We start from the raw sequence: 24,346 nt of genomic DNA, 5'->3' as shown, positions 1-24,346 counted from the left end.
CAGCCCCTCCCAAATCTCATGTCCTCACATTTCAAAACCAATCATGCCTTCTCAACAGTTCCCCAAAGTCTTAACTCATTTCAGCATTAACTCAAAAGTCCACAGTACAAAGTCTCATCTGAAACAAGGAAAGTCCCTTCTGCCTATGAGCCTATAAAATCAAAAGCAAGTTAGTTACTTCCTAGATACAACAGGGGTACAGGCATTGGGTAAATATAGTCATTCCAAATGGGAGAAATTGGCCAAAACAAAGGGGCTGTAGGCCCCATGAAAGTCTGAAATCCAGCAGGGCAGTAAAATCTTAAAGCTCCAAAATGATCTCCTTTGACTCCATGTCTCACGTCCAGGTCATGCTGATGCAAGAAGTGGGCTCCCATGGCCTTGGGGAGCTCCACCCCCATGGCTTTGCAAGGTATAGCCCCCTTCTTGGCTGCTTTTATGGGCTAGTGTTGAGTGTCTTGTGATTTTTCCAGGCATATGGTGCAAGCTGTTGGTGGATCTACCATTCTGGGGTCTGGAAGATGGTGGCCCTCTTTTCACAGCTCCACTAGGTGCCTCAGTAGAAACTCTGTGTGGGGGCTCCAACCCCATATTTCATTTCTGCACTGCCCTAGCAGAGGTTCTCCATGAGGACCCTACCCCTATAGCAAACTTCTGCCTGGGCATCCAGGCATTTCCATACATCTTCTGAAATCTAGGCAGAGGTTTCCAAAACCCAGTTCTTTACTTATGTGCACTCACAGGCTCAACACCATGTAGAAGCTGCCAAGGCTTGGGGCTTGCACCCTCTGAAGCCATGGCCCAAGCTCTATGTTGGCCCTTTTCAGCCACAGCTGGAGTGGCTGGGATGCAGGGCACCAAATCCCTAGGCTGCACACAGCACAGGGACCCTGGGTCAGGCCCACAAAACCACATTTTCCTCCTAGGCCTTCAGGCCTGTGATGGGAGGGGCTGCCATGAAGACCTCTGGCATGCCCTGGAGACATTTTTCCCATTGTCTTGGGGATTAACATTTGGCTCCCCATTACTTAAGCAAATTTTTGCATCCAAGTTCAATTTCACCTCAGAAAATGAGATTTTCTTTTCTATTACATTGTCAGGTTGCAAATTTTCCAAACTTTTATTTTCTGTTTCCCTTTTAAAACTGAATGCCTTTAACAGCACCCAAGTCACATCTTGAATGCTTTGCTGCTTAGAAGTCTCTTTCACCAGATACCCTAAATCATCTGTCTCAAGTACAAAGTTCCACAAATCTCTACGGCAAGGGCAAAATGCCATCAGTCTCTGCTAAAACATAGCATAGAGTCACCTTTGCTCCAGTTCCCAACAAGTTCCTGATCTCCATCTGAGACCACCTCAGCCTGGACCTTATTATTCATATCACCATCAGCATTTTTGTCAAAGCCATTCAACAGGTCTCTAGGAAGTTCCAAACTTTCCCACATTTTCTTGTCTTCTTCTGAGCCCTCCATACTGTTTTAACCTCTGCTCATTACCCAGTTCCAAAGTCGCTTCCACATTTTGGGTATCATTTCATCATCACCTCACTCTACTGATACCAATTTACTGTATTGGTTCATTTTCCCACTGCTGCAAGACTGGGCAATTTACAAAAGAAAAAGGTTTATTGGACTTACAGTTCCATGTGGCTGGGGAGGACTCACAGTCACGGCAGAAGGTGAAAGGCACATCTCACATGGTGGCAGACAAGAGAAGAGAGCTTGCACAGGGGAACGCCTCTATTTAAAACCATCAGATCTCATGAGACTTATTCACTATCACAAGAGCAGTGTGGGAAAGACTTGCTCCCATGATTCAATTACCTCCCACCCAGTCCCTCCCACAACACATTTGAATTCAGGATGAGATTTGAGTGGAGACACAGCCAAACCATATCAAGGGACCAGGGTGGAAACGGGGAGCAACAAGGAGGCCACTGCCATGGCCCAGGTGAGAGACAAGAACTGCTTGGACAAGCATAGTAACAGCAGAGACATGGGAGGTGGTTGACTTTCAGAAATATAAGAACCAGTAAAATCAGCTGAATGACTTATCATTTTCCTCTTCCATAGAACTTTGGCAGTCTTCAAAAATCAACACTACCTTTTGCAAATCCAGATTTGTCCTCTTTGGGGAAATCTCAAGTATGTATGCTGGGCTCTGCCACAGTTCTAGAACAGGGGTTCCAAAAAATATCCTGAGTACTGTTGGCATTGAGAAAAAAACATACATGCTCTCTTGAAACAGCTTTTGCCCTAAAGGAGGTTACAGAATAGTGGGCATACTGAACATTTACGACATGAAAAAAAAGGAATCTTATTAAAAATCAATTGGGAAGCATATATCAAGCCTATTTGTGTGGTGGTGGAGCAGGAAGAGGTAGTAACAGGACTGGAGATGAGATAAAAAGACACCCCTATTGCAGTCAGTCATTGTAATCATTCTTCAAAAAGAGAAGCAAGACAGAGCACAGCCCCCAGCTCAGCACTGCAGCCCTTAACATCTTGATAAAGCCAGTGTACACAGTGATAAAACAATGGCTGTTCCCCAAAACCCTGCTCTGTCCCACTGTTAACAGAAAACAGATCAGACCTCATCCAAGCAGAGATGACTGACACCACTGTTGAGTGGTTTTAGAATCACAAGCCAACCTTAGGGGAAGTATGAACCATGTTCAAGATGACAAGAAAAATCCTCACAGTAACCTACTGCCTCTGTATCTTATGTGCCAGACACTTAACCTAGGCGTTCTCCTCACAGGAACTCATTAGGCAAGAATGGTTATCTCCATTTTCAGATGAAAAACTGAGGTTCAGAGAAAGGGCTGACTGGCTACAAAGGTCTTCTCCTTTCCCACTCTGATATGCTCATCTGCAATTTTTTTTTTTTTTCTTTTTTGAGACAGAGTCTCGCTCTGTCACCCAGGCTGGAGTGCAGTGACACAATCTGGGCTCACTGCAACTTCCGCCTACCAGGCTCAAGTGATTCTCCTGCCTCAGCCTCCTGAGTAGCTAGGATTACAGGTGCCCGCCACCAAGCCTGGCTAATTTTTATATTTATAGTAGAAATGGGGTTTCACCATGTTGGCCAGGCTGGTCTCAAACTCCTGACCTCAAGTGTTCCACCCACCTCGGCCTCCCAAAGTGCTGGAATTACAGGCATGAGCCACCGTGCCCGGCCTGCTCATCTGCAACTTAATGAACCACCACAAGCTGAGTGAGTGGAAAATATTCTTGAAGGAGACCCTGAAGCAAACTCCTGGGACAGCAACCAAGAACCCAGACCCTACAGCAAGAAGGGCTAGGGGAAGCATTCATTTTCAACAGAGTCTAAGCAGATCATAAATTTCACACTGTTTCTTACAAAAGTTCAAACTCAATGCTCGGAAACTGTAATGATAATAATAGTAACCGCTGAGGATACAGATACTGTGCTAGAAGTTTCCATGCATTATCTCTATGCCTTATAAAATCTTTGCCAAGTAGGTGCTTTTATCTGCGTTTTAGTGGTGTGGAAATAGTGTTAGTGACATGACTTCCTCAGACTCCCCAAAGGACCAAAGCTATGCCTTGAACCCACCCTGATCAACTCCAAAGTCTGTGTTCTTTCTGCTAGTATGGAATCATGGTCAACAGTATGACTCCTGGGGTAGACTGCCTGGGTTCAAATCCTGGCTCTGCTTCTTCCTACCTGCCTGGCCTGGGCAAGCTACTTAACTTCACTATATCCCAGTTTCCTCACTTGTAAAAGAAGGATGAGACCAGCACCTACCTTAGCACACAGTAAGCACTGCATGTATTAGCGATAATTATCAATATTGTTACTGAGTCATATTATGAAAAAAGAATAAGAGTATTAGTTACTATTGCATATTCATTAACATTTATTTGAATACAGTGGAGAAGGGCTGCTGTTCATTCTACTTTTTGGGGGGGTCTTGTCTGCTGACAAGGTTAACACACTTGTGCTAATGTTATAACCTAATGCAAATGATAACAATCCAGTTTCCTTATGAGGCAAGCACGCCATTTGATCAGTTTGAAAAAAAAACCTGAGATATTAATAGCCTTGTGCAAACAAAGTGTTTATTATACCTCATGGCTTTTTTTTTTTTTTAGGTGGGTTACTATGCTATGTATGTCTCCAATGCGGCGCCGGGGCTAGGATCAGTATTAAGAAGATTGTATGCTGTAAAATTATGTACAACGGGAGCACAGTATGGCTTTTTGTTTGTTTGTTTGTTTGTTTTTCAGTAGCATTTTTGCAAGTCTAATTTAACAGACAGTTTTTTGGCTGACCTCTTTTTATTTTACACCCCCTTGGGCAATATGAGAAATGAAAGCTGAATCGTGTGTGTGTGTGCGCGCGCACGCGCATGCACGCACAAACACAAGCACATGCATGTGTTTAGGGTTAGGAAAAAGAGGCAATTTTCATTAACCCCATTAGTGCTGTGCTCCCTGGTATGATAAAAACCCCACCTTTCAATTTTGCAGCATTAAAATCCCTTAAAAGGTAGGCCTAGGCCATCTACCCTGAACTTTCACTATGAAACCTTAAGAATGTGCATTTTAAAATCTGTTGCAGAGATGTTACATATGGAATGTCCATTAAAGGTAGCTGATGATTCACTCCCCCCTACTACAATCTTCGCTTACTTATTTTGCTCCACAAACATCAATTCACCCTATCATCCTCAAGTCTGAAAAATCAGTTAGTATTTACTATACAAAACTAAATGGACGTAAATGACTTAAGATTTCGCCACTGTTTTATATATCCTTGCAACTGATAGCCTCTAGAAATGTCATTTCATCACATTTGACAAGCTGGTTACTGTTTAAATGCAAATTCAACGAGGCATTAAAATCCTAAGGAAAGAGGTCAGGGCAAATAGGAAGACAGATTTTATTTTACAGATGCTCCTCGACTTACAAGGGATTGTGTCCTGATATCATACGTATGAACAAAAGGAAGTTGAGTCACTTTTACACCATTATAAAGTAGAAAAAATCTTAAGTAGGGGACCATCTATACTTTCACTTGCCAAAGTCTTGACAGTTTTCTGTAGAGAGGGGGGTTCCTTTGCCATGCTAGCAGTGGCTTCAACTGAAGCTGGATGCCCTGCCTCTCTGTAGAAATGCACAGCGCCGATGCCTTGTCAGGCCACAGTCAAGAAATCTAAGGTCCCCTTTAAATTCACCGAGCTGACTTCACCTCAGCACATTTCTCTTCTACTGATTAACGGGAACCCATTGGCAGATGATATTCTACCAGCACCAACAGTGATGCAACCTGGGAAGCAGAGATTGTGTGATCTCAGCTCACGGCAACCTCTGCCTCTCAGGTTCAAGAGATTCTTCTGCCTCAGCCTCCAGAGTAGCTGGGTTTACAGGCATATGCCGCCACACCCAGCTAATTTTTGTATTTTTTAGTAGGGACGGATTTTCACCATGTTGCCCAGGCTGGTCTTGAACTCCTGGGCTCAAGCGATCCACCTGCCTCAGCCTCCCAAAGTGCTGGGATTATAGGTGTGAGCCACCGCATCCAGCCTCTGGGCCTAGTTTTAAGAGGACTTGCAGCTTCTGCGTTGGACATTTGCACACTCGAGTCTCCATCTAAGAAGTCAGATTACTCTTCTGGGAAGACCACATGGAGACACCTGAGACTAACAGCCCCATGGGAAAAGGCAACATTTTAGTGGCTTTTTCTCCTGATATTGTAAGATGTAGGAACCTAATACATCACTCTGCTTCCCCCACGGAGTTATTTTTGTATGACTTTATTCAGTGCTCTGAAGCTAATAAATCAGTCTTAAAAAAAACCTGGCAACTGACTTTCACAGGTAACTCAGGAGAGAGCTCTTCCCACTGTAGGAATCAAACACATAGAAGTCAAAATCTAAGCAGCGACAGCAAAAGAAGGGAACTAACACATATTGAACACGCACTCCCCACCTGGCTGTCATAGACATTATTTCATTTCACCCTCATAATAAACCCCAAGTTAATTGGGAATTACTAAGAAAGCTTAGGTCACAACACCCATACCATTGCATACTATGCCATGCTGCCTCAATAAGGTAAACGGGGAGGACAGACATAGTCACCAAATCCTGGGACACGAGTACGCACACTGAAACACGAGGAAGGTCGTTCTGACATAATACTATGCATACCAATTAACCAAACCCACTCCTATTTCAATCTAATCTATTCAGATATCTCTGCAACAAATATTGTTGGATTCAAAGGAATCTCTTGATTCAGGCATATGGCTCAGTTCCTTGGAATTACGTGTCTGCCCACAAAAGGAGCCCAACCAAGATGGCACGTTGCCCGCAAATTCTCACAACTCCCTTTCTGGCAAGAATGAGTTCTGAGGCATTTATCTGAACTCTCCAGCTTTTGCTCTAAGAGTATCTTGGGTATATCTTTATTCATAGACAGATACCACTTACATGTACATTTCTTCACAAGACCCTGAGTAACCAGAAGGTAGAGGCTAATTTATCTCTAGATGGCTGGCACCAGGTATGATGCTGATGACAGGAGGTGCACACTCACAGTCGGCTGACTATTACTTTACTTCACACAATGGGTTAGTGTTCCAAGATTAAAGATGGCTGCAACTTCTTTGACACATTTCCCATTGATATATGGGATCTATTTCCTTTCCCTTTGAATCTGGGCTGCCCTGTATTTCATTTGATCAATAGAGTAAGGCAAAAGTGATGCTGTGTCATTTCTGGGCCTACTATTTTTTTTTTTTTTTTTTGAGACTGAATTTGGCTCTGTCACCCAGGCTGGAGTGCAGTGGTGCAATCTCTGCTCACTGCAACCTCCACCTCCCGGGTTCAAGCGATTCTCCTGCCTCAGCCTCCTGAGTAGCTGGGATTACAGGTGTGTGCCACTGTGCCTGGGTAATTTTTGTATTTTTAGTAGAGATGGGATTTCACCATGTTGCCCAGGCTTGAACTCCTGGGCTCAAGAGATCCAACTGCCTTAGCCTCTCAAAGTGCTGGGGTTACAGGCGTGAGCCACCACGCCCAGCCTTTGGGCTTAGTTTTTAAGAGGACTTGCAGTTTCTACCTTAGACATTTGCATACCTGAGTCCCCATGTAAGAAACCAGACTACTCTTCTGGGAAGAGCACATGGAGACATCTGAGACTATCTAGGGGGAGGAGCCCAGCTGAGCCCGGCCTTCCAGTCATCCTACTGAAGTTCCAAGCATAGGCACAAAGCCATCATCAATCCTCCAGACCAGCCCAACTGTCATCTAAATGCTACCAAGTGACCCCAGCCAAAGCAACATGGAGCAAGACAATATGAGCCAAGCTCTGATCAAATTTCTGACCCACAAAAACTTGTGAAGTATAACAAAATGATTATTATTTGAGGCCACAAAATTTTGAAGCTTGTTGTGCAGCAAATAGATAACCCAAACAGTGGTGTGAATCGTACTATTCTGGAGGTGGTAAGGTTTTAAATGAGAAATGAGTATTGAAAGGGTGTGAGTTGGTGAGAAGAAACTAGAAATACTGGAGAGCTCCAAGTCCTCTGAGGTTAGCAAATTTAAATATAAGTATTCTTTGGTGGTCCCAAAGGATTGTTTAGGGCCACGAAGTTATGGGTACCCTTAGATATAAGTCATTAAGTTCCCCAGGCATTTCTTCATGTGTAAAATGGGGATTTATCCACCTCCAAGATAGCAGGTGTTCTTACCCACATAGGAGATGTTCAACTTGAAGAGAATTCTCCTTCCTATTTTCTCTCCCTCTACCTCATACTTCTGGTTATGATTTTAATCATACATACAGGGGAAACTTAATCAAAGAAAGGTATGTTCAAATTTACAAATGGGCTGAGAGCTATAACAACTATCATGGGTTTGAAGGCATTCCTAGAGCACTGGAGTTTTGTCTGAACATATCACAATAAAGGCTGCCTTTGGCATAAAGCTTTAAAAATATGGCAAGGATCGTTACAATCTAAAAACAGTTGTTTTTCATCTTTGGTTTCTCCTCTTTCCCTTCATCTGTCAGACATTTTATCCATCTCATATTCCCTTCATTATTGGTATACATGGGAAGCCTATCTTGATCACACCAGTAGATGCCATTTAGAGTTTGTTAACTTGAAAGAGGTTAGAGAAAGCAGGAAAGAAAGATTTTATTTTCCTATCATTCATTAATGTTCTGACACACTGTTCTGTAGAGAGAGGAGGGTAATGAAAATCCTAAGTTCACAAGCTTTCAGGTTTAAACAAGCTCAGAGTGACTTCAACAGAAGCGTGTGTTTCCTAACTACCCCAGGTGGAGAGAAACAACAGACCTTCGCAGCTCTGGACAAGACAAATCCTGAACTCATGTATAGAATTGCTATCCTATGTCCATCCAGTCCCATATTGTGACTCTAAAAAGAATATCTGGAGGCATTTTTATGAGACAGAATGACCCAAAAATCTTGGGCTATATTGTAAATCTGTGAATTCCAATTGGAAGATCCAAATTTGAACAATCACATGTGAGTTACCAGGAGAGCTCTTTGAAACCAACATCTGTGCGGAGGCAACTCTCATTTTCCTTTCCAGGGAAAATTGGAATCTCCTTGAAGGAAACTGTGGTTAGTCTTCATAAAAGGTCCCCCAGGGATTCTAAACCTGGTGGAGTGCCTATGCTCACATGTAAGTTCACCGGCACGTGTGCACACATGTACACACATATACATACACTCCTCCTGCTGAGTATCAGTGTCCCGAAGAGTCCTAATAAATCATCCAAACAACCATGTAAACGACCTGAGAACCTTTTCATAGTCATCCTGTCTTCCTCTAGGGAGTAGGATGCCAACTGTGTGTCAAGTAATACAGTAATCAAAGGGTATCCAAGAACTTCAAAGGCTTTGTTCTTCTGAAGAGCTGAGCTTTCCAAATAGCTGAAGATCTGCCCATTTAAGCACCAAATCTTTTTTTTTTTTCCAAAATAATATTTCAGCAATTTTGGATGTAAAACTCTGTAAAATTTATTGCATGTGTTCAGTTTCCTGACTGTAATTTAGCCTCATCTTCATAATTCAAGGCTATTACCATAGGCATCAATTCCTGTAATGGGACTAGAGATGGGAGTTTATTACCAACGACTACAAAGACCTCCAAACGGCAGCTGGAGACAAAAGGAAAGTTGGAGAACACCATACTAAAAATGGGACTCCAAATGAAGAGGCCAGAAGAAAAAGTCAGAAGCCAGACAGAAAGCCAAGGAGATAAAAAGTGGGTTAACTATAAACGGGGTAAGATTCACAAAACTTGTCCACAACAGGCATTGCTTCCGTGGTCTGATTATCTGAGACAGCATTACTGTGATACACTGGTAAAAATCTTTAGTCTAAAGCAGAGGTCCCCAACCTGGACGGTACCGGTCTATGGCCCATCAGGAGCCGGGCCACACAGCAGGAGGTGAGCAGCAGGCAAGCAAGCAAAGCTTCATCTGTGTTTACAGCCACTCCCCATTGCTTGCAGTACCGCCTGAGCTCTACCTCCTGTCAGATTAGCGGTGGCATTAGATTCTCAAAGGAGCAAGAACCCTATTGTGAAATGCACATGCTAGGGATCTAGGTTGTACGCTCCTTATGATAATCAAATGGCTGATGATCAGACACTGTCTCCCATCACTGCCAGATGGGACCATATAGTTGCAGGAAAACAAGCTCAGGGCTCCCACTGATTCTACATTATGGTGAGTTGTATAATTATTTCATTATATATTACAATGAAATAAAGTGCACAATAAAAGTAATGCTCTGTGGAAAAACTGTATTCCATGAAACTGGTCCCTGGTGCCAAAAAGGTTAGGGACTGCTGGTCTAAAGGACCTGCTGCTGATGTCACCACGGTGTCCTCCTCTAGCCCTCCTCTTTTAATTCAGTGCTTCTAACTTCTTGTGACCCTACAGATAGTCAACCTAGTTGAAGCAATAAAAGGCAAGAGGCTGCCTTTCTGATCCATCAAAAGTGTGTGTGAGTTGCCTTCTCTTCGGGTGTTCAAGGATCTCTTTGACTTGCTCTCTGGACCTTGTCTGTGTTTCAGGAGGTGTATAGCTGAGCCCCAGAAAGATAAAAAAATTGCTATTATTTTATATTTTTCTGCTAGAACTTTCTCCTTCCAGATGTCCATGTATAGTGACAGTGAACGTGCCCATGCTTCTCCAAACTAAAAGCTTCCATCTTGGGCCATTCCTCTTTCAAGCGTGGGACTCTAACCCATGCAGATCATGTCGCTTGCATCATGGAGCAGCCAGTGCTGCAGAAACCTCTGAGGCACATCCAAGAACTCACTAAGGTCCTCTAAGTTGCCAGCCTCAAGAGAAACACCCTTTCCTGGAGATGGGATGGGCCCTGGGAGGAAAAAAGTCATTGGCAAGCCTGCTGGCAGAGGCTACTCCTCAGAGGACAGGGTCAAGGGGCCACAGGAAAACAGTGACTTAGCAGCTTCCATTACAGGTAACAGGACCTAGGTGACCCTGCCTTCAATTTACTGAAGCCATGTAACTAAAGTAGGGCCAAAGAGAGCAACCTATGATGCTATCGTCAGCACAGAAGGAAATTTAAGAGTGATTTAATTGGTAAAAAAGAGAAGAAAAAGGAGATATAATCATGTTTTTTGTGTGTTTGTTTAAATCATCTTGTAATTTATATGGCTACCCTTAATCTGGCTTTTTTTCATAGGAACCAGTTTTTGCTTTCCCTCCAAATATTACTTCATCCTCTAGCCTAGTTTGTCTTACTATTCTTCTATTCTGGCTGATCCCAAGGGTAAGAGAAAGGGAAAATTTTGCTAGGAATAGCATAGTATGTGGTGAGGGGCAGGAGGGACTTGGGGAGTCAGAGGTGGATTTGCATCCCAGCCCTGCCGTTTCCTACCTGTGTGACCCTGGCCAAGTTACTTAATTTCTCTGGGATTTAGCATCATTCTCTGTGAAATGGAGAAAGAATATAATAGCAGAAAGAATACTTCATTGTACAAACTTCATAGTATAGCTGTGAGTATCATTGGAAACAATACTTCTAATTCTTTGCTTAGCATAGTGTCTGGTCACACAAGCATGCTCTCTGACCTTGGGGCGACGAGCAACGGCTGGCCCACTGGTGCTACCCAGAATGCGAGTTAGGATTTAAAAGTCTCCAAAAACAGGTTCTTGAAGAATTATTCTTCATGAACACACATGTGAACTAGTACTTTAAAACTGGGGCCAGGCACAGTGCCTCATGCCTGTAATCCTAGCACATTGGGAAGCCCAGGTGGGATGATCTCTTCAGCTCAGGAGTTGGAGACCAGCCTTGGCAATAAAGAGAGACCTCGTCTGTACTAAAAATTAAAAAAAAAAATACATTAGATAGGCATGGGGATGCACACCTGTAGGATCGCTTGAGCCCTGGAAGTTGAGGGTGCAGTGAGCTATGATTGCACCACTGCATTCTAGCCTGGGTGACAGAGCAAGATGCTTTCTCAAAAAACAGAAAAAGAAAACAAAACGACTGCTTTAAGTATTTTAAACTATTCTTCAGGTCTCATATTGATTTGTATGGTAGTTCTCCATTTTCATAATGAATACAAAGAAAATTTTGATCCTAATTATCACAAATTCCAAATGATTAGGGTCCAGAAAAACTAGCGGTTTCTGCACATAGATGCCAATTTCTTTTTCTCAAGTAATCCCATGTTTTAATCATATTGTCATATATATATACCCCTTATCACAGGGATCCCAAGGGGTTTGTTCTTAATCCTCTGTAGTGTCACTCTACACACTGTCTCTGGAGGGCCACCTTCTCCCCAGTCTCTCCTCACCTCCAGGCACTGAGCGCTATGCATCAGGTACCCTCAGCAAGCCCATTCAAGACTGTCTTTGCACTGGCTGCCCTTCCTGCCAAGAATGATGATCCCCCGTCAGGTTTTAATAGATACTTCTCAAGGCCTCACCAAAATGTCAGCTCCCGGGTGAAATTTCCCTGACTATACTCTATATGCGAGTACCACTATTCATATGGCATCAGGATGTATTTAAGTTGCCTGTTTACAAGGCTGCACCAGACTCAGGATTTTTCAAGTGGTTCTTTAATGTGCACAAGAAGCACCTGCGGATCTTGTTAAACTGGGGATTCTGATTCTGTAAAGTCTAGGGTGGGGCCTGAGATTCTACATTTCTCACAGCCCCTAGGTGATGCCGATGCAAATGCCCTGTAGACTACACTCGGGTAACAAGCTTTTAAGAACATCTCTGAAAATCTCAGCAAGTTGGCATTTCATCATCATCATCATTATATTTTGACGCAGCTGCCCACCAACTCCAACTCTACTAGAAAGATGAGAACAGGAGACATCACGGCTGTCCAAATAATGGAGGAAAGTGTGTGTGTGTGTGTGTGTGTGTGTGTGTGTATGTGTGTATTGGGTGGGTAGATTGGAGACAGTGGGTAGAATTAGAAAGGAAAAGGAAACGGGATAAGGTTAATAAAGAGACAGGAGGTTGCAAAGAGAGGAGAAAAAAAGTGAAAAAGGAAGAGAGAAGACAATAAGAAAACAAAGAGAAAATCATAGAAAAGGAGAAAGAAACAGCTATAGGATGAGTAAAGGAAGGTCAGCTGACTATTCCCCGGAAGAAATTGGTCCTACATTATCTGACTTTATAGTTTAAGGAGTTGACTTCTGGAACCAAACCCTCTCAAGAGTACATACTCCAGCTGTTCATGCAACTGAGGAAGTGTGCTCAGAGCTTCAATACTGCATTCTAAAGGGTTCTTCCCTCCTGAGTGATTAGGAACAAGCTATTACTAAAACAGTAATAGCAAATGAGGGCCTATATCATGATTGCGAATATATAGAATGGCTTATATCAGCTAAGAAAATCTAAGACACTAGAATTCTTGTACTCTAAGACCTCAAACTGATTGCCCATTACAACAACCTAAATGAGCCAGGTATGGTGGCTCACGTCTGTAATCCCTAAACTTTTTGAGGCCAAGGTGGGAAGATTGCTTGAGGCCAGGAGTTCCAGATCAGCCAGGGCAACATGGTGAGACCTCATATCTACAAAAAGTTTTTTAAAAAGATAATCGGGTGTGATGGTACACTCCTGTAGTCCCATTGACTCGGGAGGCTGAGGCAAGAGGATCGTTTGAACCCAGGAGTTCAAGGTTGAAGTGAGCTGTGATCATGCCACTGTGCTCCAGCCTGTGACAGACAGAGAGAGAGAGTCTGTCTAAAAAAAAAACAACAGCAACAAATGAACATTACCTGATACAGCTCAATCCGTTGTTCAGGCACTCTGGCTTTTGGGTTCTGCAAACGAAAGACTCTGAACTCTGCTTTCACCAAATTGGAAGCATTCTTCTCCATTGCTGAGACGTCAAATCGAACAATTCTGAAGTAGGGTCTGTAGAAAGTGGGCGGGATGGCATCTGTAAAAAATTAGGGCAATCATTGAAAATGATAAAATCCATTGTGCTTTCAGAAAAGACTGTAGCGTGAGATAATCCCAAGAAACCATAAGGGAAGTAACTACAGAATAATTTAGTTTCCAATGGCCAATTTAATACTATTAACAATTTAACCAGAAAAAAAAGAAATAAAATAAACATGTGCATTTAGTTACAAGAGTAGCAAATTAATAGAGATTAACAAACCACTTCCAACTCCATTTGAAAGCATGCAGTTAACCCCATCCTTTGAAGGCTAACAGACTGGTGGAAAATCATAGATGGTTTTGAATTGGAACAAGTTTATGACAGTTGAGGCCTGGAGAGAGCTGTCAGGACTGCATACACTTTAATCAGATGTGCCAAGAAAATAGTTCCTAATGGCCGCAGTTTGCCCGTGTATTTTTTTCCTTGAAAGTTTGTCATCCAAATAATCTTTTTTTAACCAGGCTCATATATCAAATCTCTTTTGGCTTCAATATTTTAGTTTTTCACACACGTATGACTTAACATATTCTCTAGTCAAGTTATGAAGAGGAAATTCGAATAAACAAAAGTATAACCCACGTGCTAGCTTATACCAGATCCAGTATTAAAATTCTTTAAGCAGGATAATGTCTGTTGGCGGGAGGTCATCCTAGCTAATGAAGAAAAAGAATTGGCACAAATTCCTTCAGTTCTAAACCATGTAAAATACAGAGTTGCTGATGGTACATGACAATTTAAAGCTCCTGGGAAGGCCGGGCACAGTGGGTCACGCCTGTAATTCCAACACTTTGGGAGGCTCAGGTGGGCAGACCACTTAAGGTCAGGAGTTTGAGACCAGTGCTGGCCAACATGGCGAAATCCTGTTTCTACTAAAAATACAAAAATTAGCCAGGCGTGGTGGCGTGCACCTGTAATCGCATCTACTCCGGAGACTGAGGCAGGAGAATTGCTTGAACCCTGGGGGCGGAGGCTGCAGTGAGCTGAAATCACAACACTACACTCTAGCCTGGGCAAGAGGGTGAGGCTCCATCTCAAAAATCAATCAATCAATCAATCAAGCTCCTGGGTTGCTTTAGAGTTGTGCTGGCTTTTTTTTTTTTTTTCCTTGTAATCTGCCAATGTCTTTGAATACGCAACCGAGGCTATACCAAGACCACAGCAGGTCCTATTCTAACTCCATGCTTCCAAATACAATATTCATTTATTAAGCACCTACACTGTGCAGACCACTTGTTACAGGTATGTTTCCACAATCTTCTTCCAAAATCTCCTACACTCTTTCCCCTTTCCAGAGTGTTTCATCCAACTCTAGTGGCTCCATTTCTTTCTACCCACTCTTCAATTATCTGACTTCATTACAAATAATCATTCACAGTTGTTCATGTTTCTTTATAAATGTTTTTATTACTTCTGCATTATGTTTGTTTATTTTGTTTCCCCCGTGAAATTTTAGGAATCTTGAGGGCAGAGACTGTATTTGCCAGGTCTTTCTTCTTTCCCACGTATCTGGACAGGGTTCACCAAATATCCCGTTTGCATAGTTGGTCATCAACAGGAGTCTCCTGAAAGACTCAGGCATCTGACTGTTGGCAACACTAACATCTTATTAAATAAATGAGCCATCTTGCCGATCTTAAAATAGAAATAAATACCTTCCGTGACTTATTGGGAAATCCATGCCCTGACGATTACACTGAAGAAAAAACGATGCTAGGAACACACCAACATTTTCTCATCTTAAGAGCCTGAATTTTTTCCTTCATAGGAACTTTCTCCCAACCCATCTCCTTCCCCTATATATGTGTGACTCTCAGCACACAGGCTCATGGAGAAGCGGGCAATTTCTACGCCAGTCTCCTCCATACTGGTTCAGAAAATGACTGTGTGAATTGAGGCTTTATAACCCATGAGTCAGAAGTCTCAGAAACAAACAAACAAACAAAAATCCCCCAAAAATCCAAAGTATCCAGGTTTCAAAGAAAAAAGTATTTATGCAGCCATGGTGATGATCCGCTGCATCACCACTGCGAATTAGCTGATGGGCGGCTTCCAGGCCAGGGGGCACTGGTATGCGCAGAAAGGCTTTTGGAGCCCCCTAGCACACAGCACTTTGACAAGGTAGCTGCTGTGAACAAATAGAACTTTTTCTCCTCTGGAACATGCCCGCCCCCATGATTGGAACGGCTGGTCCTATGCCGACCAGCTCAGCTGAAAACAGGCCAGACACCCAGAGAAGCCTAGGCCAGTCGGGCCAGGCTTTCTGGCTTTGCACACCGTCTTGGCCAAAACCTTCCACAGGCTGATGCTGCATTCATCTTCGCATAGCCTCCGCATTAGACAGCAGAAGCTTCAAACATCCTTTGAGGGAGCATCCTGGAATAGCGAAGCTAATTTAGCATGTATCCTGTTGTTAGGAAGAGTAAACATCTCATTCAATTTTCTCCGCCTCTTTCAGTGGAATCCCTGCAGGCCTCTTCCACTTTCACAAACACCCATCTTTCACACCCGCCTGCCTCAATCTTATCCTTCCATCAAGTTTGTAAATAAGTGCTCTTGAGATTTATTTTTATCTCTTTTGTGTTTATTAAACTTTGGACCATTTTTTCCCCCCTTTTCTGGTCCTCTGCCCATCCACACTCTTTCTTTTTATGACTGCCTCAGACCATGAGGTCAATTTTGTTTCTTCTTCTTCTAAGCAAATCATCCAATGATCCTGTCCTAGGCTTTTGAGCTTTGAAGGGGCGTTTGCAAATATTTACAGGAGTAGCTTGCTAGTTAAGTACAGTTGTTCAGCTGGGCTTCCTATACATTGGCAAACAGCCTTCCTCCCCTCTGGCTCTTATAAGCATTTAGGCTGTTTATATTTCAACTGTCTAATAACACAAATCTGCATTTTTGGTCCTTGTTTTATAAGTAGAAGTAGCTAACACACACAGTGAAAGGACTGCTGAGCAGCCCCCATCAGCCACTGCTTTGGTCTTTTAACCACAGCGTAGCAACCAGGCCAGGAAGAACCGGCAGCCTTCCCTGCCTGTACTCCTGCTCCAGCATATGAGAGTGTGGTAAAAACTGTCAGCTGAAGAACGGACTACCCCTTCCAGGGGTTAATGCCAGCTGTCCTGTGCTGTCATCTGCTCTGGGTCACAAGCCCCCTAGCTGGCTGAGGAACGTGAGCAACTGGCCAAATGTCTCCTCATTTGGAAAAAACAAAATTGCTGTCAATTGCTCTAGCACAGTCTTTGACCCTGCCTTTACTTCATAAACGCCCTATACACGGAGCAGGGAGACCCAAAAAGGCCCCTCGATGCCCAGTCGGGATGCAGCAGGCTCCGCCCTCCACTGAGGGAGCTCGGGGTAGGGGCTTAATGGCTTGTGCAGCTCTGATCCACCCACTTAGTCTTAGAGGGATGGAGGTTTTTCCTCTGCTTCCTCCAAGAACTCATTTCCCCCTTTGGAATGGGAGTTCTCGCTAAAGTCCTCTGTAATGCACATCCCAGTTCCTATTCCATTGCCAGGTGGTCAGGTACTTGTGCTTGACCTTTGCCAACTTATCCTCACTCACATCCTGGCCCGCTCCTTCTCTCAATTTCTGACCTACTTTTTCAGTTCAATCAAATCGATTTTCCTTCAACCCTTTGGATTTCACACCAGGAGGCTGATTCTGGTCCTCCTCCCAGGCTTTCTCATGGGCCTTCCTCCCAGGGAAAATTTTGCACATAGAAGATTCCAGTATGTCATCAAGTGGTGTCCCCTTCACCTCAATCTTGGCCACACATGCCTGCAAAACCATATTTTGGGGATTGAAGAGAGAGAAAAAAAAACCTGAGAAAATCTAACCAGTCACTAATTTCCAAAGAGTATACAAAAAGCTTAAATACAGCACTTAATCACATACTACTGTATAAACATTATATGTTGACTTGTATCTGCTCCAAAAAATTTACCAACTTATTGTATGTAAGTACTTTGAACTCACAAATCTTTCCTTATAGTTTTTCTCCACAGCCCAGGGTGGACTTCATGAGCGTGTGGCCAGCACAGGGGCACAGGGTCTCCATCCTCAGAAAGGTCTCATACCTGAATTTAGTGCTCTGTGGCCTCTCTAGTCACCATCTTGAAATCCTCAATCATTTTATCTTTGAATTGATGCTTTGTAAGTGAGGTCTTATGGGACAATGGAGCATGCACAGAGGGCTGGGGACCTCAGCCCTGTGCCATCTCACCTCCTGTCACCTGTCCACTTGCCCAGGACTCTCTGCCTCCTACCTCTTGCCCTCTGGTGTCCCCACTCTCACCCTGCCTTCCCTGGCCCACGCAGTGGCCCCTGTTTTCCTCCACCCAATGACAGCTGGGGTCAGGCACACAACCCATGCCATTTCAGGGCAAGGCCTGGTGGCAGCTGTCCCCACCACAAGCTGGCAGTGCCACAATATGTTCAGGGAGCAACCCAGTAGAAGCATGTCTCTCACCCACTCCTTTTTAAAAATTTTTTTCAATACTTTTTGGCGTACAGGTGCTTTTTGGTGACATGAATGAGTTCTTTAGTGGGTGATTTCTGAGATTTTCGTGCACCCTCTTAATCCAGGTACCAAGCACATCCCAGTGCAGAGTTTGCAACCCTATGGGTTGAAGTGGCAGTCCCATGGGAAGGGAGATGCCTGGCTCAGTGTATTATCAATCTTGTGGGCTTGTGGCAGGGGTCCCCAGCAGCTGCTGGGCTGCATGTTCCAAGTTTTAGGGCAAGGGTTTCAGGTCCCCGTGAAAGTCTCCTGTCACTCTGGGAGCATCGCCATGCACAAGCGAGCACAATATCAAACAGCACACCAAAAAACACCATGACAGTTGGAGAGCGAGAGAGACGGAGAGAGGGAGACCATGGAACAAAGGAAAAAGTTTTATATTTTAGCATCTTCAAGAGTACTCCTTTTCCTTCTTTTTGAACAAGAGACCCCATATTTTCGTATTGAAAAGGGATTCTGCAAATTTTATAGCTAGCCCTGCCAAAGCCTCATATAGTTATAGGATTCTTATGTACTGAAGGACCTTCAAGGCTATCTGAATTCTAATCCAGTTAAGAATGAACTGGTTGAACTGAATCAACAAGTTCCTAGCTATGTGGCAACAGGGATATTATCTGGCTTTTCTGAGCCTGTTTCTTCATCTATATAATGAAGTAAATAATTTTCTCCCTCCTATGTATTGGGTCATATTGTCAGGATTATATAAGCAAGCAGATGGAAAGTTGGAGCACTGGGTCTAGCACAAATTTCCACACAGTTTCCTCCCTGCCTCCCTTCCCATACTGCAACAGAACTGCCAAGTGGTCAGTGGGCCTTTCATGAATGCCCCCGAGAGAGAGTGCTCTGATAGCCTGACAGACTAAATTAGAAGAGGGGAGAAAGAACAGGAGGAGCTAATTGTCCTGGGGCAGTTTATAAATGGCGCTATATACTCTAATTCCTTTCCACTGAATAGGGAGCAATTCCAGTCCCCAAAGTTCTCACAGACTCCCCACCACTATCCTTTAACATTTCACCTCTTTTACTATAAACCTGGCCATCAGAAAAGGTGACAAGAGAAATCCTAACTTTCCACTAAACAGCTCTGCATCAAGCAATTTCACTTTTCACTACAATTTTCATATTAGGACTATTTTTATTAAAAAGTTTAATTGACATTGGTACAATACTATTAACTAGGCTTGGATTTCTTCAGTTTTTATATGTACTAATTTTTTTAATTTTTAATTTTTGTGGCTACCTAGTAAGGGTATATATATTTATGTGGTCCATGAAATACTTCGATACAGGCACGCAATGCCTAATAATCACATCATGGTAAATGGGGTATCCATCCCCTTTGAAAACGTACTATAGTTGTGATTATCATTGGGAGAAGCTGTTGAAGGGTACATAGGAACTCTCTGTACTATTTTTGCAATTTCTTGTGAGTCTAAAATTGTTTCAGGCCTGGCACAGTGGCTCATGCCTATAATCCCAGCACTCTGGGAGGCCAAAGTGGGAGGACTGGTTAAGGCTAGGAGTTTGAGACCAGCCTGGGCAATAAAGCAAGACAAGACCCCATCTCTATTGAAAAATAAAAAATTCGCTGGCTGATGTGGCGTGTGCCTGTACTCCTACCTACTTGGGAGGCTGAGGTGGGAGGATCACTTGAGCCTGAGAGGGTGAGACTACAGTGAGCCATAATTGAGTCACTGCACTGAAGCCTGGGCAACAGAGTGAGACCTGTCTCTAAAAAAAAATTAAAATTAAAATAAGCCAGTGCAATCTCCGCTCACTGCAAGCTCCGCCTCCCGGGTTCATGCCATTCTCCTACCTCAGCCTCCCGAATAGCTGGGACTACAGGTGCCCGCCACCATGCCCGGCTAATTTTTTGTATTTTTTAGTAGAGACGGGGTTTCACCATGTTAGCCAGGATGGTCTCGATCTCCTGACCTCGTGATCCGCCTGCCTCAGCCTCCCGAAGTGCTAGGATTACAGGCGTGAGCCACCGTGCCCAGACTGTGTGTTTTTTTTTTTTTTTTTTTTTAAGATGGAGTCTTGCTCTGTGGCCCAGGCTGGAGTGCAATGGAGCAATCTCAGCTTGCTGCAACCTCCACCTCCTGGGTTCACGCAATTCGCCTGCCTCAGCCTCCTGAGTAGCTGGGATTACAGGTGCCCACCACCATGCCAGGCTATTTTTTTGTATTTTTAGTAGAGAGGGGGTTTCACTATGTTGGCCAGGCTGGTCTCAAACTCCTGACCTCAGATGACCCACCGCCTCAGCCTCCCAAAGTGCTGGGATTATAGGCGTGAGCCACTGCACCCGGCTCAAGCACCTAAACTTTTGATCAGGCTTTATACCTAGAAAAGAAGAGTAAGACAGAGAAAAGAGGAAGAGTTCTAAAGCTCTTAAACTGGAAAAATAAGATTACTCTATGATTTGCAGTAGTAGTCTGCCTTGACTGCACATTTTAATCAACCGAGGAACTTTGAAAATCCTGATGCCTGGGTTGAAGTCCCTAAGAGTCTAGTTAATTGACTGGAGTGGACTTAGTTCTAAGTTCCTCAGATGATTTTAATGTAAAGCCAGGATCAGCACCCCTCACTGAAAGAAACTGGTAGTACACAGATTGAAGAAGGGAAGACTTAGGGATATCAAATCTCAAGGGATTTCAAATATCTCAGGGACTTACTTTCTATATAGCCAAGGAGCTGCAGTTTGACTCAATATAAAAATAATTTTCTAAAAATATAGACGATTAAAAAAAGAAACCAAACAACTCACTCTCTTTCAAGGTTGTGAGAGATCACACCTCACTGGAAGAACCTGTGTACTCACAAGGCGCACTCTGTCCTGAAAGATGCAGTGGGGCTTCCTGAATGTGGTGGCAGGGTGAGCTAGATGGCCTCGCCGCCCACTTCCAGCTCTGCCCTTACATCATGCTCTCCACCGATGGAGCCTCCAAAAATTGTTTTTCTCCCCTAAATTCCACTATGTTAGTTAGATATTTGTTCACTCACCCCCTGCATCAGAATCACCTGACGGGCTTATTAATATGCTTGTTACTTGGTTCCATACTAGACCTACTGGGTGAATAGTAGGCAATTCTTTTTTACAATCAAGTTTGAGAACTTCTGCCCTAGACTATGATGGTCTAACCACAATGCACTTGACCAGGCTTCCCTTCTGGTTACTCAGTGTCATGAACTAGCTAGAGAGGAATAAAAAATATCCATCCTACCTCCCTACTCCAAAAACAATGACCTGATCTCACTGTAGACTCAGAATTTTATTTTATGTCCCCTTCTCATTTTATAATAGCTTTACTAACTTCATCACTGCAAAGGCGTTTTTTAATCCCCATTTCACAGATAAAGAAATCAAGACTGAGGAAAGTAAAATAACTTTGGGCTAAAGTCGAAGTGAGGCTGGCCTTTGAATCAAAAGCTTTTCAGTACAATATCCTGCCTCCTGTGCAAAGGAGCCCTGAGTTGAAGGCATGACTACCACGCCAGGCAGAAACACCAACACATGCAATGGAGCGTGGTGGCAACAAAATACAAATAAAATAACAAGGCAGCAGCTCCTCCTCCACTAGGGATAAGTTTGATCATGCAATAAAGCTTGAAAAACTTTAATGCAAGGCCATAGTATTTTCACAGATACTCCCTAAGAGAATGAACCTGATGTGGAGAACTGGGGGCTCACCCAGTGTGAAAGTTTCCCAGTGAGAAGCACTTTACTAATACCAGTATTGCCCAGGGTCTTTCAGATCCCCATACATTGGTGCCTAGTGCTGCTGTTCTCAGTGGTATCCCCTGACTCTTATTCCCAAGCCCCTAGAATGAACAGAACAAACCCCCTCATTTCCCTTTCCAGAAATGACTGCACTTTTCCTGCAGCTTAGCAGTGACTGGTGTGGACTTCTGACATGCTTAATGAGTGTGTAGTGGCCCCTCATTCCTGACATCCCCAGTTTTGAAGGAAGTAGTTTGGGGTTCATTAACCATTCCCCAGAGTGTGGCAAGACAAGCAACCCACCGAGTGGTTGGAGGGCAATAAACTAGCTACTATTTGTGTGTGCACAGACACAGCCAGCAAGAAACCAAGACAATTGTGTTTTGGGGTTTTCTGAAATTTGTCTTGGCACACTGGATATGGATTTTATTTCACTACCACATCCCAAACACTGCTGACATTCAAGTCACAGCAATTTAACATAAAATGACTGAGAAATAAACAGCGCATCAGCGGTGGTTTCTGATTTTCTCTCCGGCCATCCTACCTATTAAATGTAACACAGCACCAGAGCATCTGCTATGTAAAGACAGAGTCTCCGAGAGGGGGATGATATCAGACTTGACGAGCTGTTGGCAATGCTGAGTCTAATTGTGTCAGCATCAGCTTATGTGACTTGGCCTTCATCTAACTGCTATTTGAGACTGTGCGTACCGTCAGCATGAGTGTTTGGGCTCCTTCTTACACTGTGCAAAAAAAGTAAAATAACAGTGGTGCCGGCCCATGGTGTTTAGTTTTCTTGAACTGTGTCAGACATGGGGTTTCCAGTTTCTATTCCAAAGTTTCCATCATCCTCATAAAACCCCACCTACACGGAGACACCTATTTCACTTCAGTTCCTCTACATTCCTCACCAGGCTCAGGGCTGTGTAGGTAGTTTGTGTAGGGTGTACTGGGTGTTAGCAGTAAAAGCATTGGGTGCTGAAAGGGCAGGCCGACTGTTGATGTTAAGAGGCCTATGCTGGCCAGGCGCGGTGGCTCACGCCTGTAATCCCAGCACTTTGGGAGGCCGAGGTGGGCGGATCACGAGGTCAGGAGATCGAAACCATCCTGGCTAACGCAGTGAAACCCTGTCTCTACTAAAAATACAAAAAAAATTAGCCAGGCATGGTGGTGGGCACCTGTAATCCCAGCTACTCGGGAGGCTGAGGCAAGAGAATGGCGTTAACCCAGGAGGCAGAGCTTGCAGTGAGCCGAGATCATGCCACTGCACTCTAGCCTGTGCGACAGAGCGAGACTCTGTCTGAAGAAAAAAAAAAAAAGAGGCCGATGCCTAACATAGAGGAGTCTCAGAGCCCATGAGCATGAAAAGTATGGCTGGACCCACGTTTGTGGGCAGGTAAACCGTGAATGTCCCTTCCCAATGGCCTCATCAGGGCAGGCAGTCCTCACATCTGGAACAGGCCACTGAAGCAGCTCTTCTCTGCCATAATCTCATCCCTTAAAGCAGATAACTTTATTTTTTTCTTTTTCTCTCTCCCTTCCTATCTTTTCTACTTTCTTTGCTCCATTTTCTTTCTCTCCTCTTTTTCTCACTTCCCTTCAATCTGTGTTTTGTTTGCTGTGATATCCAGGGAGCAAAATCTTTTTGGTTCTTTCATGGCTTTTAATGAGGCCAGTGAGCCCATGACACAGATAACCATATACCATTCTAGAATGCAGTAAAGGCTTCAAACAAGATCAATAGAAGGAAGCCAGCCTGTGTTGATTTGTTTAATGAATTAAACTTGGAAATTTAGGATCTCATCCTTAACCTTTTAATAGATTAGAAGCACATTTTATTTTGATCTCTTTTACAGATTAGGAAACCGAAGGGTAAAATCTTTGCAGGATGACACCAAACATTGGCAAAATAGGACTTAAACCACACAGCCCTGGACATCCTTGCTCAGCATTGGACATTCTTGCTCATCCCTGCAAAGAAAGCATTCTTATCCCACAACAAATAAACGCCAACATTCTCCTTTCCAGAAATGAATGCACTTTCCCCTGCAGCTCTGCAATGACTAGTATGGACTTTCGACATGCTTAATGGGTATAGCGGGTCATTATTAGCCCAAAAATCTTTCTCTAATCTTTTCAAAATTATAGCAGTGATGCATGTAATGGCCAATGCATGTCTTGTACTGAGATTTTCTTTGTGTTTTCTGTAAGCTTCTTGCTTGTGGCCTAATTTTTCTGTAAGGCAATTGCCTAATTACTTTGAGGCACGTGCTGATTTGTTGCTCTGCCCTGAAGCTTAAGCTAATAAGTGGCAGGGCACACCCTGCTAGGATTGCAAGCTGTTTACCACCTTAACTAAGTGGCATGGGCTGTTATTACTAGCATATTAAATTAATGGCTTGAGAGTTAATAAACACAAAGAGGAATACATGGTTTGGATTATCCAGTTTTAGAGAAGTAAAAAGCAAATACAGCTGATGTTCAATCTCTCTGCAAGTCTTTACTGAAATTAGAAATGATAGCACACAAAGGGGTTGCCTGGCACCTACTAGGTGCCCTCTCTTATAAGCATCTAACTCTTCTTACTGCAATTTTCTTTACGAGACAAGACAAGACAGTTTCTCTCAGAACCCTTCAG

At 43.6% G+C, this 24,346-nt stretch overlaps 1 protein-coding gene across 3 annotated transcripts in view; it reads right to left on the bottom strand.

The window, feature by feature from the left end:
* TGFB2 (transforming growth factor beta 2) overlaps positions 1-24,346 on the bottom strand; it is a 106,002-nt gene that overhangs the window by 27,605 nt on the left and 54,051 nt on the right. For all 3 annotated transcript variants that reach the window (XM_058430685.1, XM_032136781.2, XM_058430684.1), the window contains one exon: positions 13,295-13,458. In XM_058430685.1, the coding sequence (XP_058286668.1) occupies positions 13,295-13,458 (164 nt within the window). The remainder of the gene's footprint in view (positions 1-13,294; positions 13,459-24,346) is intronic.

The sequence above is a fragment of the Hylobates moloch genome, unplaced genomic scaffold (genome assembly GCF_009828535.3).
Source record: "Hylobates moloch isolate HMO894 unplaced genomic scaffold, HMol_V3 SCAFFOLD_18, whole genome shotgun sequence".
In the NCBI taxonomy this organism is placed as follows: Eukaryota; Metazoa; Chordata; class Mammalia; order Primates; family Hylobatidae; genus Hylobates; species Hylobates moloch.
This window is presented reverse-complemented; position numbering and strand designations above follow the sequence as displayed.